The sequence below is a fragment of the Rhinichthys klamathensis genome, unplaced genomic scaffold, assembly GCF_029890125.1.
Source record: "Rhinichthys klamathensis goyatoka isolate OS25496 unplaced genomic scaffold, OSU_Roscu_1.1 h1tg000135l_1, whole genome shotgun sequence".
NCBI lineage: Eukaryota > Metazoa > Chordata > Actinopteri > Cypriniformes > Leuciscidae > Rhinichthys > Rhinichthys klamathensis.
Window position 1 is genome coordinate 1,348,991 of NW_026606670.1, and position 19,811 is coordinate 1,368,801.

Consider the following 19,811-nt stretch of genomic DNA (forward strand, 5'->3'; position numbering starts at 1 on the left):
AAGTAGTTCAGTATCTTGCTTTTCTGTTCTCTCTGTGTGACATGTAAAAATACTGTTTTGTATCTTCAAGATGTGGAGACTGTGACTTGGAACATGCACTATTGAACAAATCGAAACATTATTTTGTGGTTATAGCCTGTCACATGGAAGATTACTAAAACTCTTAGTTTGTTGGAAAAGATGTGTTTGAGAAACAACTTGCATTCAGTATTGAAAAGCTTTTCCTTGTAGTGTGAACTAGAATTATTTACTGTATTTACGGTAATTATATTCAGAGTTAATGTGCTGTTTGTTCATAAATGATCAAAGGGTTTCACAATGACTCCTGTTTAAAAATACCCATTATGTGGAGATGTTTTAAAGGAAGAACAAAATATGTTGTGTAGCACTGGAATTTTCGAGTCATGTGATGATGATTGTTCATTACATTTATGCTGTTATTATATATAAAGACGTAATGATTACTACTAGTTTAGATATACAACTGCACATTAAGATTTATAAGAACAAAGGACTCAAGAGACATTGTGGTGCCTCTTTTTTATGTCTTGCAATGAACATTACTTTTATGATGAAGTAACAATAATATGATGCCCGTTTTTGAGGAATTCATTTGGTGTTATTGTTTAAGCACAATCATTTCTCCTGTTATCGGAGAACTGCAGAGATCAAACTTTTAAAGCAGTTTCATTTGGACTGATTCCCAATCATGAAGGACACAGATGTGTAAAAGACAGGAAATCTTTAGTTTGGAATTGAGCAACAGAATATTCATTTTTCACCAAAGTTGAAGTCTTGGATTGTAAAATGGTTTTGAGAGATTGTTACATGGTTCACATGCACTGCAAATAGTTTTACTGGTTTTGCTTTTTAGTGTCTGCACAGTGTATGTTGTATTGAGCTCTGTTTTTATCTAATGTTTTACCCATGTGACCAATTTAATGTTAAAAGCTGTTCAGTTCTAAATGCGGACTGGTTATTTGCTCCAGGAGGGCTCAATAAAAGGGCTGAGCCCAGAATCATCTCATTTATATCAAATTCTACTATTTTACTTTACACAAGAGACCAATAAAACCTTTATACAACATTAGGCATCGTTTCTCTTTCATCATTTCTTTACATTTTATTTTCTGTCATGTGCTGTAAACATTTATTTGTTGTATATTGTTTTATTCCATCATTGTGTATCATGTTCAACTACTTCTGTCTGGTGTATCGTTGCTCAGCCCTAAACATGACTATAAACATGACTATTAATTCATATATTTATTTTCAACAGTCATTAGCTTTAAAGCTGAAGTGTGTGTGTTTTTGTTAAAGGGTTAGTTCACCCAAAAATTAAACTTCTTTCATTAGCTACTCACCCTCGTGTCCTTCCAAACCCAGATGAACAAACAAACAAACCCAAAACACAAATGAAGATATTTTTAATGAAATCTGAGAGCTTTCTGTCCCTCCATTGACAGCCTACGCAACTACCACTTTCAAGCCCCAGAAAGGTATTAAAGACATCATTAAAGTAATTAATGTGTCTCCAGTTGTTTACTCGCGTCGCTTAATAAAATTGAGGTTAAACAACTGGATTCACATGGATTAATTAAACGATGTCTTTACTACATTTCTGGGGCTTGAAAGTGGTAGTTGCGTAGGCTGTCAATGGAGGGACAGAAAGCGCTCAGATTTCAATAAAAAGTTCTTCATTTGTGTTCCAAAGATGAACGAAAGTCTTACGGGTTTGAAACGACATGAGGGTGAGTAGTTAATGACATAATTTTTATTTTTGGGTGAACTAACCCTTTAAAATACCGTCTTCTACCCTAACTTAATAATAAATTACTTCAAGTAAGCCATTTCTTGATTTCCCTGAGAGAGAGAGGGGGGGGGGAAAGAGTAAACACCTTCCACACTGCTGTTGACTCAAACCAGGGTGTGAGTTGGGGGTGGGACTATCCGTTTGTCCGGCCAATAAAAGATGAGTGTTCAGGAAACCCGTATGCAAACAATCATTATTTTTGACATTGCCTTTGTGCTAGTGGAACAGAAATTACACACTTCAGCTTTAATGTAACCAAAAGGCTAGTCCAGGCTTATAGTCTGTCTTATAGTAAACATGATCTTGGTGAGCATTTGCAGACATTCCACTATGTAGTGTGCACGTGTGTAATTTTCATGTTGAACAAAGGTCCAGAAGCAGCCTCACCCTGCAGGCAGATAAAACAGAAATGTTATAATCGAAACTGGAAATAATTTGAATATTCTAAAAATAGTATCAAAAATAATAGTGCATCTTGTAGTGGCAGAAGAGAACACTCAAAATTCTCAAGATTGAAACTCTTAGGAAAGTAGACAATCACTCTAATTTATCCTAAGGTGGTTGGAACTTGATCTGAGGGTCTCAAGGGTGCAATCTCTGTCTCGAATAACAAATAGCGTGTCTGTGCTCACTTTGTCGTCTTTTTGTCTAACAACCATCAATGCCCAGAAGGCAACTTGGAGAAAGCACAAAGGCGGAAACTTGTCATGGACACCATCATTTATCTCAGGTGTTCCCCTTACTAAAGAAACCATATCACATGTTACGTAAGGCTTACCTGTGGGAGACACTAAACCCTCAATGAGTCTTGACGCAGGTGCTGGAACTCCGTGAGCTTTTGCGGCCTGAGCGAGGAGTAACGGACAGAGCCTGAAGGCAGTAGGTGGTTTTCGGACGTAGCGACTCAATCACAAGTTCCTTGGAGCAACTGTCTGTTTCATGAACTTCCTATTTGGGAAAGATGATTTTTGTGAAGGTTTAGCATGCTGAATTTGAGGAGTTTGGAGTCATTCATAATAATTCTAATATTATAATCACTGGGCTGTCGGCCAGAAAATTTCCAGGTTGGAAATAGGCTAAATGAAGCACAATTTGCTCAGTACATGTTAATCTTCCTATGCAGATTTTGTTGCTACAATGTAGCAAAATTGTAGCAAATTGTGAAAAGAAAGAAAGAAAAAAGCAGCTAATTTAACCAACTCCTATCATTTGCTCTCTCAGAATATTAAATACGGTAGTTGTTTCTTCTGTTGAACACAAAATATATTTTGAAGACATTTCCTAAAATATATTTTATGTTCCACAGAAGAAAGCAAGTCGTACAGCAAATCAGACAAAGTAACTGGCAATACTGTTTAACATTATTTATTATTTTTTTATTGAACTGAAGTTGACTGTGTGATATGTTTAAATCTATAATTTCTTACCTCTTCTACACCATTGTGCATTAAGTATATTCTGAAAATCAGTTTCTGTAGTTTTGTCACTCGCATTCTGCCCTTCTGTCCTCGCAGTGGTGTCCTCGGGGGTCGGATCTGAACTGTAATGGTCTGTCCTGTCACAGTCGCCTTTATCTGGGGTGGGCTGAAACTGGCTGTAATTTAGAGAAAGTTATTAGGTGAGGACTTCCACAGAAATAAAATAATGTTATGCCATTGCCATCACAAAGGTCATAGTGTAATCTTCGATTGGCACCTCTATACCAAAATCAACCATATTACATGTGTGGAAGATCATTTCAGATATAGACAATGTATAAACTAGAATTAGAATCAAAACAATGTAGTATACTCACTTTCCCACTGAGGGTAAAACCTGTGGCTAAGGACCCATGATGAGTTGCCCTCAGGGGAGAGGGAACGGACCCGGGCATAGTACCATTCTCTGGGATCTGATGTCGCCTGGCTCAGGTCACACTCCAGCTTGTGGATTCCTTGACAGTGATCAGAATTAGTCCACTCCTTGTCTCCGTATCTAAAATCAAAAGAGGTCACCAATATGAAAAGTTCCATTGCTACAAAAATGTGAGGATTCATCATGCCATTGTTAAAGCTACAAAGTACATAAGATACGATTTTTGACAAGAAAGTTGTGCACGCTTACATTTTATACTGAACAAAATATTTCAGGTTTTTGGCAGCTTTGTTTGGATGTTTCCAGCGCAAGACATTTCTGAAGTCCAAAGAATGGAATTGTACTTCGAGGGGAGCCATATCATCCTGCTGAGAAGGGCTACCTTAAAGACAGTACAAGTGAAACTTCACATGGATGGTTCATTGTTTTCATGCAGGCTGCCAATGACTTACTTTGTACCAAGCTTGATTTGAATTGTTTGTATAAAAAGTTTGCAGATAATATTAAAAACGCTCAATTTCAGTGCAAGAAACAAGCTATTGAACTTACAGTCTGCCCAACAGAGAAGGGACATCGCTAAAACAAGGTCCAGCCATTGAGGTCCAGTCAGGGCAAACATGATGAAAGGCATTTTGGCTGTTCATCTCTGAGACCTTTAAACCTCACCATTTCCTCTTTTCTAAAATGGGACGTGACGTCAGTCATCTTCATTTATATAGCGCTTTTAACAATGGATTGTTTCAAAGCAGCTTTACAGAGATAAACATATAATTTAAGGTAACAGAGATTGTTTTGGCTTTATAGCGGTTCTTGAATAATGTTATTTCCAGCTAAAGTTAATTTTGATTGATTCACCTCCGTCGAAATGATCAGACTTTAAACGCGAACCTGTGATTAACGCTGACGGCGTTCACATGCACATTCAGAATTGATTCTATAGTTATGTGCAACTATACAGACATTTACAAGGTCATCCTGTACAGTGTATATATAATTATTTTTTTTCTTGAATCAATGATGTCTACTTCAATATGTAAAATAAATGAATATCTTTTGCAAATTATATTCAATATTAGATGTTATATATTATGATGAGAGTTGTTCATTGTGTTTTTATGACGATCCAAAACCACAACAATACATTCATAAAACTATTGTATTGAAAAAAATAACCATTTCATTTCATTTTAAATAGTTCCTCTGTAAGGATCTGGACATCATGCTGAAGTCATATTAGAGTCATACAGAAAACATGAGTTGACTGGAAACAAAAAGAGTGGTTTTATCTTGTGCTTGAGATGCTCATCTGTTCTTTAAAATATACATCACAGCACTGCTGCTTTCACACCTGCTCACAGTGCAGCTCCTAACAGGAAAGGGAAATACATGTACTATAAATTTAATAAGATCAGATACCAAGGCAAGATCAGTTGATATCTACATGAATTTTGGAAATAGTGAAACCACATTTCCTCTTTCATGTATGGTTTGAAATGTATCTACCTGCTTGTAAGACTATAAGACCCTGACCTTTCACTTTGTTCCCTAGCCTTTGTTTTTTTCACTTCACTTTTATTGTTAAAAGGGCATTTGCGTGTCTGATTTGACGAACAGTGTCACGTATTTCCAGCTAAATACCACATTTGACATGTTTCCATTTTGCAATGGAGGGTATTTATGTATTTCCATTGAAATTTGACAGTTTGAAAGTGGAGAATTATATAAATTAGTATGTAATTCCATGTTTGTTGATTTCAATTAAATGTAAATGTTATAGTTTATACTTATATTAAAAGCTAATTTGTTAAGATAAAGTTGCAATTTAGTCAATTTAAAATATATTAACTTTAAATGTAAATAGTGCTGTCAAATCAATTATTCACGATTAATTGCATCTAAGATAAACGTTTTTGTTTAAATAATGTATGAATATATTTATTTGAGAATTATATATATGTGTGTGTGTGTGTGTCTGTGCGTGTGTGTACACACACACACACACACACACACACATATATATATACTCACATAAAGGATTTTTAGGAACACCTGTTCAATTTCTCATTAATGCAATTATCTAATCAACCAATCACATGGCAGTTGCTTCAATGCATTTAGGGGTGTGGTCCTGGTCAAGACAATCTCCTGAACTCCAAACTGAATGTCAGAATGGGAAAGAAAGGTGATTTAAGCAATTTTGAGCGTGGCATGGTTGTTGGTGCCAGACGGGCTGGTCTGAGTATTTCACAATCTGCTCAGTTACTGGGATTTTCACGCACAACCATATAGGGTTTACAAAGAATGGTGTGAAAAGGGAAAAACATCGAGTATGCGGCAGTCCTGTGGGCGAAAATGCCTTGTTGATGCTAGAGGTCAGAGGAGAATGGGCCGACTGATTCAAGCTGATAGAAGAGCAACTTTGACTGAAATAACCACTCGTTACAACCGAGGTATGCAGCAAAGCATTTGTGAAGCCACAACACGCACAACCTTGAGGCGGATGGGCTACAACAGCAGAAGACCCCACCGGGTACCACTCATCTCCACTACAAATAGGAAAAAGACGCTACAATTTGCAAGAGCTCACCAAAATTGGACAGTTGAAGACTGGAAAAATGTTGCCTGGTCTGATGAGTCTCGATTTCTGTTGAGACATTCAGATGGTAGAGTCATAATTTGGCGTAAACAGAATGAGAACATGGATCCATCATGCCTTGATACCACTGTGCAGGCTGGTGGTGGTGGTGTAATGGTGTGGGGGATGTTTTCTTGGCACACTTTAGGCCCCTTAGTGCCAATTGGGCATTGTTTAAATGCCACGGCCTACCTGAGCATTGTTTCTGACCATGTCCATCCCTTTATGGCCACCATGTACCCATCCTCTGATGGCTACTTCCAGCAGGATAATGCACCATGTCACAAAGCTCAAATCATTTCAAATTGGTTTCTTGAACGTGACAATGAGTTCACTGTACTAAAATGGCCCCCACAGTCACCAGATCTCAACCCAATAGAGCATCTTTGGGATGTGGTGGAACGGGAGCTTCGTGCCCTGGATGTGCATCCGACAAATCTCCATCAACTGCACGATGCTATCCTATCAATATGGGCCAACATTTCTAAAGAATGCTTTCAGCACCTTGTTGAATCAATGCCACGTAGAATTAAGGCAGTTCTGAAGGCGAAAGGGGGTCAAACACAGTATTAGTATGGTGTTCCTGATAATCCTTTAGGTGAGTGTAAGTGTACTTCTTTAAGGCACAAAAAAAGATTATTAAAACATAATGATTTAACCTGTTACATGTCACCACCCTTTTTGAGCATATAGATCTGAACTTAAACTTAAACCTCAGGTTGGTCTCTTTTTAAAGAAGACACTCAGCAGATTATTGCAGAAGTGAAATCACTTAAAAAAATGAAAGTGTAAAAAGTGTATAGAAGTTTAAGTTTGCTGTAAAGCAAATGCACTGAACTAAACATTTTTATTTTATAGAAAAAATATATATTACAAAATAATTTGGAACCTAAATTTGCTAGAAAAGCATGCCAAGTTTCCCACTACCGGGAACTGACAGTTAACAAGACATGAAAAACAAAGCACACCTTTTTTTAAAATGTATTGAAGTGTATTAGGGAACATTGTCATGAAAGTTTATATTACACTTAAGTGGCATCTTATTTTATTAATATTATCTGCAGGTGCAGATTTAAAAAAAAACTTACACTACAAGAGTATTTTCAATACAACTAAACATTTCTTTTGTTTCAAAGATGAAGAAATGTTGAAAGTTTATATAATTTAGATTAAAGCACTAACTGACCATCAGAACACAAATATGCTCAAATAACATCCACCTTGCTATATGATACTATACTTTAATCGAGACTGAAGTAACATTTGCCTTCAAATGTCAGGTGTCTTTCAGCTCCTGTATATATGCCCACCATGTGCTCATTCACTGGGAATCTAAAGGCTTTCAGATGGGAAGGGTCAAGACTCTTTTTGTTGGTCTATCAAACTACCTTTGACCCAGTTGCCATGGTTTTTATTATCATTCCTACAGCTGTTCCGACGACCCGGCCCCACGCTGTTGTTCTCCCCATTTTCCTCCATTTACCCCTCTCTCTGGTGTACTCACGGTGAGCACTTATAGGCTTCCCTTGACATCATTTCCCAGGAACAACAAAGGCTATGTCCCCTCACCTTTAGTTAAAGAAATCTCAAAAGAACGGGCAAAAAATGATTTGTACACTGCTTGTGAGTCACTGCATTTTGAGAAATTACTGCAGAAATGTGCTGTCTCACTTTAGTGTCATGTGTTCTATTACTTCCCTAAAAATGCAAGTTCACAGAGTTTAGTGAGCCAAAAGATAATTATGTGATTGATGGAAATATCGTGCATGGATCATATTGAAGAAATCTGGTTACCATTTTATTCATTCACACTTTTACTTTTATGATTTACATTTACCATATGGGCAAATAAACAAACAAAAGAGTGAATATATACAACGTAAGCACATCTCTTTATCTGCATGCATTTATCAACCATGTATGTAGGAACAAGTGATTTTCAAATACATTTATGTCATTTATTTTAATAGTGCGCTATATTTGCATTAACATCCTTTGCATCTTTGCATATCCTCCCTTCTTTAATAAAATGCATGTTTTTTTCCCATGAATAATGAATGTGCAGATAGTAAAAGGCTTTCGCTGTGCTTGACATTTAGATTTTTTTTGTGTGCTTGAACTTCCTTGTTCTATGCCCCTTTACACTGACTGACAGAGGTGTAAAAAATATTGACAAATCGTATAGCTAAAATAATGAATATGTAGTATCAAAAGTGTCTCTCAAAAAATCCTGCATGACTTTAGGGCTCGAGGACACACCAGATATTAAACTGAGCAAATGGTTTTTGTTAAGATTTGAGTTGAGTCGATTGTCGACCATATTAGTCCATCTTCAACAAAGTCTGCAATTAAAACATTGTGCTGTGATTGTGCTGTGATGACTAATTAAATGTCTCTGTACAAGGAGGAATGATGAATGACCAGGTGTGTCCAGATGCAATTAGAATTAAATTGATGTCATTGGCTTTAGAAGTTCAGCTCGCAGTGTAATTTGATCAGATTGTTATCTTAGTAAAAGAGGAAAGATTTTAGTCACGATGACCTTCAACAAATCATTGTGAAATGGAGATGTAATCGAGTAATAGCACAGACTTCGGCAATAGAACTTGAGTAAATGACTTAATTCTTTAAAATAATGCTTAAGCATGAAGTATCACTCCAGTATTTACACCCCTGCTGTTTAGTCTCATTTGGATCTGCTTTACTTTTACACTACCATTAAAAAGTTTTTTTTAAAGAAATTAAGACTTGTATTCAGCAAGAATGCATCAACTTGATCATTAAAAAATCAAAATAAATGCTGTTCTTTTACACTTTCAATCTATCAAAGAATACTGAAAATAAATCCTTTAAACATTGATAAAAATAAGAAATGTTTACTGAGCAGAAAATCAGCATAATATGATTTCTGAAGGATCATGTGACACTGAAGACTATGAAGTAATGATGCTGAAAATTCAGCTTTGCCATCACAGGAATAAATCACAGGTTATAATGTTTCAATAGGAAAGCAGTTCTTTTAAATTGTAATACTATTTAACAATATGTATGTTTTTATTGTTTTGATCAAATAAATGCAGCCTTGGTGCAGCATAGCAGACTTTGATTTTTATTTAATTTTATATCTTACAAACTCCAACTTTTGAACGTTAGTGTGTGTCAAATACTTAAGTTTCTCACCAGGTCCATGAAAGCTCTGAATCGCCTGCTGAATATGTAATCATAGTTGTCAATAACATATTCCAACAATACCAGTATTCTCTTTTAGTTCCTATCTGCATTAACATAATGCTACATTTGTAATAATATTTATTTTTCAAGAGGAGACCATTTAAAGAAAATAAACATTACTACTCTATAGCCAATGGAGGGCAGTCTAAGCCAAAAGCAACATCCCACTGAGCAAGTGTTTCTGCCATATCAAGCAACTTGGGCAGATGCTGATATTTTAGGCTACAAATTATAAATAGACAGATCCATTTGTTTTTGGATCTTCAATAATATTAAAAGGACGTCTAAACAAATAATTTCTGGACATAAAACTGCTGAGGGATCAAATAATGTGATCTAGCAGGGCCTGCTGGAAGAAAGCATTACGCCGTTCTGCGTGAGAGGTGAAAGCACAATGAGTTCTCTCACAAGAACCATTGATAAGAATGATACAGTCAGCTGGTTTGGTCACATAAGTCACATGTTTACAGAATGGCATGTGTGGGTCGGATAAGGAAGTACAGTAGTATCTCTTTGATCAGAATGATCTGTTACTAGTAGGCTATTTTTTTGTGTAGAACCTGAAGCAACAAGCAGTATATATGCCTATATTCATGTTCAGTGCAATTATGGAGTTTTGTTCAGTGCAATTATGGAGTGCATTTATGGAATATGCCCAAACTTTCTTATTTTATTACAATGATAGCAGATACACTATGCATAATAAAAAGTAGAGCAAAAACATGTTAGAGAGACATGAAGATGAAAAGAGCTAGAAAGAACTTTGTGACCACCACAAAAAAAAAAGTGAGAAAAAACATGAAAATGTAAAATGGACAATTGTGTGCTCTATAATTACTAATTAAAATAATTAAAATGGAATCACAAATTATATGGGGCAAATTTTCTTGAAAGCAGCTTTACTCAAGTTCATGTTTGTTTTCTATTCAGAAAAAAACAAACAGACATAAATGCATTTCAAATAAATCATTTTCATATAGTCTAGCTATTGGCAAGCATGGATGTAGTGGAGGCTAAACGCACGTAAACGCCGTTTACGCACCTCCCAATATTCGGAAATAGCGTTTACCCACCTCCAAAGTGCGTTTATCCACCTCTAAATTGCGTTTATCCACCTCTAAATAGCTATAAATTAAGCTTATGTCGTTTTAGTTGCATATTGTTCATTATTAGTTTCATAGGTTGTTAAACCTAAGATGACCTCTTTCATATTGCGCTGCATTACTGTCAGTGTTGTTGACTTTTACTGACGGTAAGGTTGCGCTGTTGACGCTCGCGCAGCCTCTCGAGGAGAAATCTACACAAATTAACGCACACACACACTCAGTTAACAACATACTGCCTATAAAAAATCTAAATGTGGAGTTTTTATATTTTTAATATATGTTAAGCAACCTCAATCATTTTTCCTGAACACCATCACGATTGAAAATGTGACATTGATTTCCTACAACAGTTCAATAAACAGTTAAAATTAAGTCACTTACATTTTAGATGCAATATTGGCTGTTTTTGTTCTGTTTCAGCAGCGAAAATAGTTCCAAACATAAATCACAGCAGAACCACGGCGCATCTCACAGGAACACTCGACCTGTTTTCATTACTGAATGATTCAGCATTTTGAACGAATCGATTGAGTCAAAGATTCAATGACACATTCATAAACATCTGTCTCATTCTTGAATGAATCAGCCGTTTGAACAAATCGTTTGAATGAATCAATGACTCACTCATTAAGACGGTCGCCTGCGGTCAGGGGATCTCTGGATAATCCGTAATTCGTTTGTAATTATAAAACGAAAATACCGTTTATCTGTTTTTTGTTTCAAAACGAAAAACCAAATGACCGTTTTTGGTGTCAGAATCAAAAAACGAAAAACCAATTAAAAACGGCCCGTTTTTCGTTTTTTGGCGATCATTTTATCGTTATTCCTTTTTGAACAAAGAATGAAGAGAGTCTTTAAACTTCAGTCTATTCGTTTTTCGTTTATAAACCAAAAACGGAAGTCACGTGGTCTATTCCTTTTTTGGAAGCGAAAGTAACCGGAAACACTTTCAAAATAAAAGTTGGCTAACTATAGTTAGCGATGTGATTGTAGACTAAAACTGAACTAATATAACGTTTTTAGTACAACTAAAGTAGCACTGGGTGTGAAAAAAACACTTTAGTTAACTGAAATAAAAATTAAAAATAATAAAATAATAACTCTGGCTGTTAGGGAGAATTAAACATTTGTAAGACCATTGGTGACCTGTAACTTCAGATTAAGACTAGTGAACTCATTTTATATGTAGCTTAGGATAGCAGGTAGCCTATTTATTTATAAGGTTCTATTATTTAATTCACATTTTAGTTTTGTAACATATTTATAGCCCTTATTGCTATGTGGAAGCTCAACCAGCAGAGGTCTTTCTACCCCCTTCTGTGCACGACTCTTTCTGTGGCGACAACAGGCAACAAGGGTTTGACCTTTTGACTTGTGTTTATATCAAAGAGAAGGCAAGCACTGGTACCATCAGAAGCTAATCACTGAGTTTGAAGGGTGTGCAGAATTTCACCTGCCTTCCAGCTCCTCTTTCTATGGCACTATATCTGCTAAACACTCTCAGCTTCCACCATCTACTGTTGCCCCTTCTGTGTCAAAACAAAACTCTTCCAAAACAAATCTATAAAGTTGTATACTTTTTATTTTCCTTTGCATTTTTCTCCAGTGTAATATAGCCTAGATTAAATATTTTTTATGCAGCTTGTAGTTCTCATTAGTTATGTAGACCTACTTGTGTGTGAAACCAGACAACCAGCCAAATAACAGCAATAAACAGCTAACATAAGAAAACAACTGAGGGAGAATCAAAAGAAGAAACAGTCAAGCAAATTAAATAAACACAGCACAGCCATGAGAACTAGAATAACAACAATACATTTAAATAAATAACTTAATGAAAAGCATAACGAATAGTTCTACCTGTGACAACTAAAAAAAAAATTAATTTGTTTGGGTGAATGTTCAATTTTAACCATAAACATAATAGTAGTATTGTTTGTTGGGCTGGTGATAAAGGAAAATCAACCACTAATTTGTGCCCTGGTCACTCTTTTTAACAGTTTCCATTACACTCCATTTAGTGGCACTTGTGTCCCACTATTTCCAACAGAAGCATTACTAGTGACACTGGGTGCCGCACTTGTAGCACCAAAGTCACAATTAGTCTTAGTATACACTTATTTCAATATCCAATTCCACAAAAGTAGTGCCACAATTCAAAGATGTGGCTTACCATAAACCATGATGTAAATATCTGAAAGTGACAACAAGGCCCTTTTATGGTGCCGGAGGAAGGAGTGGTGTGCTGCTTTGTCCTGCCAGTCCAGCATTTATTTGAAGAGAGAGTGATGGTGACTGGGGCCAGTCTTGCTGTACTATCATCAGTCCTTAAAGCCCGCACACAGCGCACAGGATCACAGCCTCCAGGTATTGGGTCAAATCTGGAAGGTCCTGAGATGAGTACCAGGGAGAAAAACTAAATGATTCAACTTCACTTTTATTTTACTTTACACAAGTACCAAGCGTACAGAGCACTGCCTTCCCTGGTGGTTCATCAAACAGAATTAAACCCAAAAAAAGCAATAAAAGATCTGAAAGTCCCAGAGCTAGAGATCATTTTTTGACTGAGTAATACTAGGTTTCACACACAAGTAGGTCTACATAACTAATGAGAACTACAAGCTGCATAAAAAAATTACACTGGAGAAAAATGCAAAGGAAAATAAAAAGTATACAACTTTATAGATTTGTTTTGGAAGAGTTTTGTTTTGACACAGAAGGGGTAACAGTAGATGGTGGAAGCTGAGAGTGTTTAGCAGATATAGTGCCATAGAAAGAGGAGCTGGAAGGCAGGTGAAGTTCTGCACACCCTTCAAACTCAGTGATTAGCTTCTGTTGGTAGCGGTGCTTGAAGGGGGTAGAGAAGGGGGAGAGGGACCTCTGCTGGTTGAGCTTCCACATAGCAAGAAGGGCTATAAATATGTTACAAAACTAAAATGTGAATTAAATTATAGAACCTTATAAATAAATAGGCTACCTGCTATCCTAAGATAGATATAAAATGAGTTCACTAGTCTTAATCTGAAGTTACAGGTCACCAATGGTCTTACAAATGTTTAATTCTCCCTAACAGCCAGAGTTATTATTTTATTATTTTAAATTTTTATTTCAGTAAACTAAAGTGTTTTTTTTTTCACACCCAGTGCTACTTTAGTTGTACTAAAAAACGTTATATTAGTTCAGTTTTAGTCTACAATCACCTCGCTAACTATAGTTAGCCAACTTTTATTTTGAAAGTGTTTCCGGTTACTTTCGCTTCCAAAAAAGGAATAGACCACGTGACTTCCGTTTTTGGTTTATAAACGAAAAACGAATTGACTGAAGTTTAAAGACTCTCTTCATTCTTTGTTCAAAAAGGAATAACGATAAAATGATCGCCAAAAAACGAAAAACGGGCCGTTTTTAATTGGTTTTTCGTTTTTTGATTCTGACACCAAAAACGGTTATTTGGTTTTTCGTTTTGAAACAAAAAACAGAAAAACGGTATTTTCGTTTTATAATTACAAACGAATTACGGATTATCCAGAGATCCCCTGACCGCCTGCCGCCACCTACTGGCGGTTTCGTGTTATGTTTAAAAGTAGATCATTCTTTCCAATGTTTCTTATTTGTGAATTTAAATCAATTTCATAACATTATTTTATGCAATTGTAATTTTTCAGTGTAAATGATTTAATTTGATCAGCCATATAGTGTCTTATTAGGCCTATTCGAAATAATTGAATTTATTGATCAAATTTAGGAATTTAAAATGAAAGATGAAGCATACATTTAATAAGATTGGGGGAGGGGATGCCATTTCAAGGTGCAGATATTACAATATGCCGATTTAAATATCAAAGCTGATTGAACACTGATGAGAATATTGTTTCAGAATAACTTAACAAAAAAAACAAAAAAAATCCGGACGAGAAACTTTTTTACTCGGACAAGTGAATGACAGATTAAGCGTATGAAAGGGCTTAATGTCGAGCCCTCCCTATATAGCAATGTCATCAGGAGATACACATACACCGGTAGGCAGTGGCCCACCTTACCGGGTGACCACGTCGTGGTCCACCAGAATTTATAGTTTACCCACCTCTTTTTTTACCACTACACCTCTGTTGGCAAGGTATTCCTTAGTGACATTAGTAGCCTAGCTAAGAAAATTAAAAAGGTATTTTAAAACGTACCATTTTAAGTAAAGGATAAATAAGTTTGTGCATAAAACAGGCAACACTTAATTTTTGGTCAAAGTGTACCCTAGTTGTTGGGTCCGTGTATCTTTTGGTCATTTGATTTCCTGTTTGGAATGGAATAACGAGAAATGAAATCCAGCTCGTTTATTCGTTTTTTTGTTTAGTTTAAAAAACTAAAAATTAGATTTTGGCTCGATTTTTCATTTTTCGTTTGTGGTTTACAAATCGGTTTATTGGTTCGATATTTCATTTGCACACGTGGGCGGCGCTGAAACGCCCCTTTCATCTGATTGGTCAAACCGCTCCGCCTTCAGTACAAGCTTTTCTTTCTGTCGGGCAGAATAAGAGTATTAATAAATGCACTTTAATAAAACAATGTCTGAAACCACCACTCACTGTTAACTACGCACAATATTTGAAGCAGAAATGTTGCTGGTAATGGGGGCTCTGCGACCCCAGTACTGTGAGCCACAGTAGACCTATGACAGATTATTTTAGTATTTCCCATTGATAAATACAGTGCAAATAGTTCCGTCTCTTTGGATAAAAGGGAAGTGGAAATAAAAATCAATAATAGGCTGAACTGTAACATGATAATATGTTCATAACATTTATCACTCTCGTCTTTTATTTACATCAAAAGGTGTGTGTGTGACATATATGCCTAAATAATTTTGAAAATTGAATAGAAATAAAGTTTATATTTATAAATGTAAGCATAGGCTATAGCCTACTCGGTTCACATGAAAAGAAAGAGACAGAAAAGAGAGAAGCTAGAATCAGTGAACGTACAGAACGTAGGCTACTTTCAAAATTAGCAGGGTTTGGGATTAATTAAAATCATGACAGTTGAAGAGCACGGCATACCTTTAAAATGTTATTAGTTTTATTATAAAACTAATACAATTTTATTACATACTGAATTGGTCGATGTTTCTCTGAGTTCTGTTTATTATGTTGGCTTGAGAAAGCATATATTTAAACGTTATTATTATTATTATGAGAAATTGACTCCGCCTAGAACTTTAATGCTTCACCAAACTCAGCTCAGACCTTCAGACTGGTCTGACTCGCTTATATATTTTTCTAACTGGTCAGACTTACTTTCCCAAAAAAAATCCATTGACTTGCGTTATCTGAGCAATGGGCGTAATACTTAATGCTGTCCACTAGAGGGGGCGACAGGATAATACGTCTTTCTACTCTTTTCCTGTTTGCATCAGTTTAAATGACAAATAAACGCATGAATTTCATTCATAAATAGGCCATATCTGTGTATGAGAACAAGCTTTACATTTCAAGCTGTAAAACGAATTAAAACTTGAACCCTACTTCAAAGTTTGCCACTCTATAGTTTCTTTTAAGATATTGTTAGTTTTTGCATTTAATATTAGTCCATCTGGAACTTTTATTTGTCATGAGCTCTATATTTTAAGATGTACTAGAAAAAATATGATTCAACAACAACAAAAACTCTGTTTTAACTCGGCAAATGTGTTTTCCTTTCAAGGCTATAGCCTATAAGTTAGCCTGCTTTTTGCCATGGCTTGCCATACTGCCCAGAATAAACTATATTTTCTCCACACGAGATGTTTAAAAACCCTGCATGTAGTTTTTGTGAAGACGAGCGCATATCTTACAATATCTTACAAAGGTTCTATCTATCTATCTATCTATCTATCTATCTATCTATCTATCTATCTATCTATCTATCTATCTATCTATCTATCTATCTATCTATCTATCTATCTATCTATCTATCTATCTATCTATCTATCTATCTATCTATCTATCTATCTATCTATCATCTATCTATCTATCTATCTATCTATCTATCTATCTATCTATCTATCTATCTATCTATCTATCTATCTATCTATCTATCTATCTATCTATCTATCTATCTATCTATCTATCTATCTATCTATCTATCTATCTATCTATCTATCTGTCGGACTGACTATGAAAAACTTGAATGCAAACATTTATGCACAAATATATCTTAAATAACAGTTTAAAAAAAGGTGGTCTGCTATATTTCACAAAGGAAGCCCATTTGTGTGTTATACGAGAAGGACATAGCCTACTGTAAAATTAGCTGGTTTACGTAAAAATGCGGATTGATCATTGCACAGTTATTCCAGACGCCTCCCGGTGCTATTCGTATTGGAATTGTGTAATCACAGATTATGAACGGATGTTTTACACAACAACAAGGATATATTCCCATTGGGTTTTCATGTTTTATGGGAACTTTAGACATCATGATTTTTATACTGTACAAACTGTGTTATCCCCTAACTCTAATGTAACCGTTATGGGTAGGTCATCTACGGACATCTAATGTTACGGACATATTTTATCATGGTACAGTTCAGTTATTGATTATTTTTTTTCCACTTCCCTTTTATCCAAAGAGACGGAACTATTTGCACTGTATTTATCAATGGGAAATACATCATGCTAAAGTAATCTGTCATATAGGTCTACTGTGGCTCACATTACTGGGGTCGCTTGCAAGTCGCAGCAGCACGAGTTACGTGACCAGCAATATCTCTGCTTCAAATATTGTGCGTAGTTAACAGTGAGTGGTGGTTTCAGACATTGTTTTATTAAAGTGCATTTATTAATACTCTTATTCTGCCCGACAGAAAGAAAAGCTTGTACTGAAGGCGGAGCGGTTTGACCAATCAGATGAAAGGGGCGTTTCAGCGCCGCCCACGTGTGCAAATGAAATATCGAACCCATAAACCGATTTGTAAACCACAAACGAAAAATGAAAAATCGAGCCAAAATCTAATTTTTAGTTTTTTAAACTAAACAAAAAAACGAATAAACGAGCTGGATTTCATTTCTCGTTATTCCATTCCAAACAGGAAATCAAATGACCAAAAGATACGGACCCTGGTGGTGCCTGGTGCGAAAGTTACTGACAGGAATGTTACAAATAAAACGTCCCTAATGTGTTTACGACTTTTTTGTACTACAGTTTTATGCCATAAATATGGCTTTATTGGAACGTCAGTGACCACGTGGAAAAGTAATACGTCGCGATGTAAAAGGATGGTTGATCTAGTAGTAGACAGGCTAAGTAGTAGCTTGAGTCGGATTTTTTTTAGCTTTAGTCAATTCTTTGAATCAAGCTGTTCGAAAGAACCGATTCTAGGAAAATGATTCAGACACAACAGAAAGCACGGAAAGCACATGACAAAACAGCCCCCGGAAACAGCCCTTCGCAGAACATGATTGGTGAATTTTGAGAGTGACGTCATATAGGCGCGCTTTGTTTGGAACGTCAGCGCTTTGGCGGGATTCACGCTCAGGAAGAGACTAGCAGCGATTGTTTTAAAGTGTGAGTTTGTTATTCTTTGTCATTTACGTATATTAAATATGTGTTTTTCCTAAAGACACATGGAAATATTGGCATGCACATATTTTAACGTTAAATACGCACGAGGACTTTGTCTGCGGACAGACAACAAATTATATTGCCTGTAAACTATGAACTATGTTAGCTGGTTAACTTAGCATGAATCAAGTTATAATTCATTATTTAAGTAAATTATTGTTGCAGTTAATGGCATGCGAGCTGTACTGTAATGTGGGTCTGTTTCTGTGTGTGTATTGATCGTCAACCTCTTTTCTCATTAAATTGCTATAGGTCTATTAATCATTTCATATTGATCAGATCATAATGTTTTTAAAAGATGTCAAATTATCCAGTTTTGTAAACTTAATGTAACGTTAAACACTCTGTGTCCAGAATTGCAATGCAGTTTCCAGGCACTGCAGGCAGAAGAAAGAAGCTGATCGGCAGCTCTCAGAATGATCTGTATGATCACTGTCTTCAGTTCTATGGACAGCCTCCGCTGGACAACATCTCTCTCACTGAGTTTGAAACCTTAGCAGTGGAGAGGTTGAAATGTGAGTCATCTGAATGGGACAGTTGTTTTTAAATGAGAATTATTTTAATATTCTACTAATATATTTATATAATTAATTAAGTGCTCAAGACTGTGGAAAATCTTGGTGTGAGCTATGTGAAAAATTCAGAGCAATACCTGAGGAAATTGGAAACTGAATTTTCAAGTCTGAACTTCCCACTCAGGACGGAATTGGTGAGGACACATTCTTCATATACACTTGTATTTATTTATTTACTTACCTACGGGGATACAGTGATGCTGAGATTTTGTGGTGCTAATGTTTAATGTTTATTGCATACATTTAATTTTGCAACACTACACCGGACATTCAGCACTTGTGTGTGCCAGCCAAATGAATACATTTTGTTAAAAATATTTTCTTCTTTTTTACGGGCATTACGTCATTGATTTTAGCTTTTAATTAGTCTATAGTGAAACTATCCCACACCCAATACAATGTTACACCTCCTCAAATTAAGAAGAGGGAATATATTTTCATTTTATGATGCTTTGGTGGTCAGTCAAAGAAAAATTATTAATTTTATGATTACTTTGTCTTTGAATTCTTTTTTATCGCAAACTCTTTTTTAAATGAGTGCACTCCATGTATTTTATATCTTTTTTCCCCCCTCAACAATCTGTCCTAATAACCCAGGGTGACCAAAAGGTTCAAGGAGGAACATCTGAATATGAGAAACGAAGAAAAGACCATATCTCCCATTTCATTCTACGCTTGGCTTATTGCCAGACGTAAGTATTCTTAATTTAGGAGGTACTGATACAGACAAACAAAAATTAAAATGGCCAATTATCTTTTTTTTGTGTGACTCTAATCTGTCTTTGTTAGTGTGCTAAAATTAATGCTATGAATATGTGTATATGAAACATTAATAATCTTCAGGGCTGTAAGACTACGATGTGGTGCTCACACTACACAACAAGGTTTCTTGTCATCTGTCATCTTCGTGTCAAAGCAGATCTCATTTTTAACGAGCAAAGCCGACCGCAAGAGGCACTGATTTGGCCAAGTATAGGTCTCTGCAGGACATTAATGGGAGTTACCAG

At 35.8% G+C, this 19,811-nt stretch overlaps 2 protein-coding genes across 2 annotated transcripts in view; one reads left to right on the top strand and one right to left on the bottom strand.

Moving 5' to 3' along the window:
* Nucleotides 1-1,994: 1,994 nt before the first annotated feature.
* il22ra2 (interleukin 22 receptor, alpha 2) lies at nt 1,995-4,324 on the bottom strand. The gene is made up of 6 exons (XM_056257168.1): nt 4,217-4,324; nt 3,917-4,049; nt 3,609-3,787; nt 3,241-3,407; nt 2,592-2,761; nt 1,995-2,201 (listed from the first exon to the last, which is right to left on the bottom strand). Exons 1-5 carry the CDS (start codon nt 4,296-4,298, stop codon nt 2,612-2,614), a joined length of 711 nt encoding a protein of 236 aa, XP_056113143.1. The 5' UTR covers nt 4,299-4,324; the 3' UTR covers nt 1,995-2,201; nt 2,592-2,611.
* A 14,266-nt stretch (nt 4,325-18,590) lies between these two features.
* prim2 (DNA primase subunit 2) overlaps nt 18,591-19,811 on the top strand; it is a 112,834-nt gene continuing 111,613 nt past the window's right edge. Inside the window, exons 1-3 of the mRNA XM_056257179.1 lie at nt 18,591-18,744; nt 18,826-18,938; nt 19,402-19,496. Coding sequence (XP_056113154.1) covers nt 18,591-18,744; nt 18,826-18,938; nt 19,402-19,496 — 362 coding nt within the window. The remainder of the gene's footprint in view (nt 18,745-18,825; nt 18,939-19,401; nt 19,497-19,811) is intronic.

Bases quoted from the DNA above. Each gene is read 5' to 3' on its own strand.
- il22ra2 (XM_056257168.1), bottom strand. From the start codon at position 4,298: ATGCCTTTCATCATGTTTGCCCTGACTGGACCTCAATGGCTGGACCTT. The intron at 4,050-4,216 runs GTAAGTTCAATA...ACTGTCTTTAAG, and splicing joins CCTTCTCTGTTGGGCAGACT to GTAGCCCTTCTCAGCAGGAT. The intron at 3,408-3,608 runs GTGAGTATACTA...TCTAAATTACAG, and splicing joins GTTTTACCCTCAGTGGGAAA to CCAGTTTCAGCCCACCCCAG.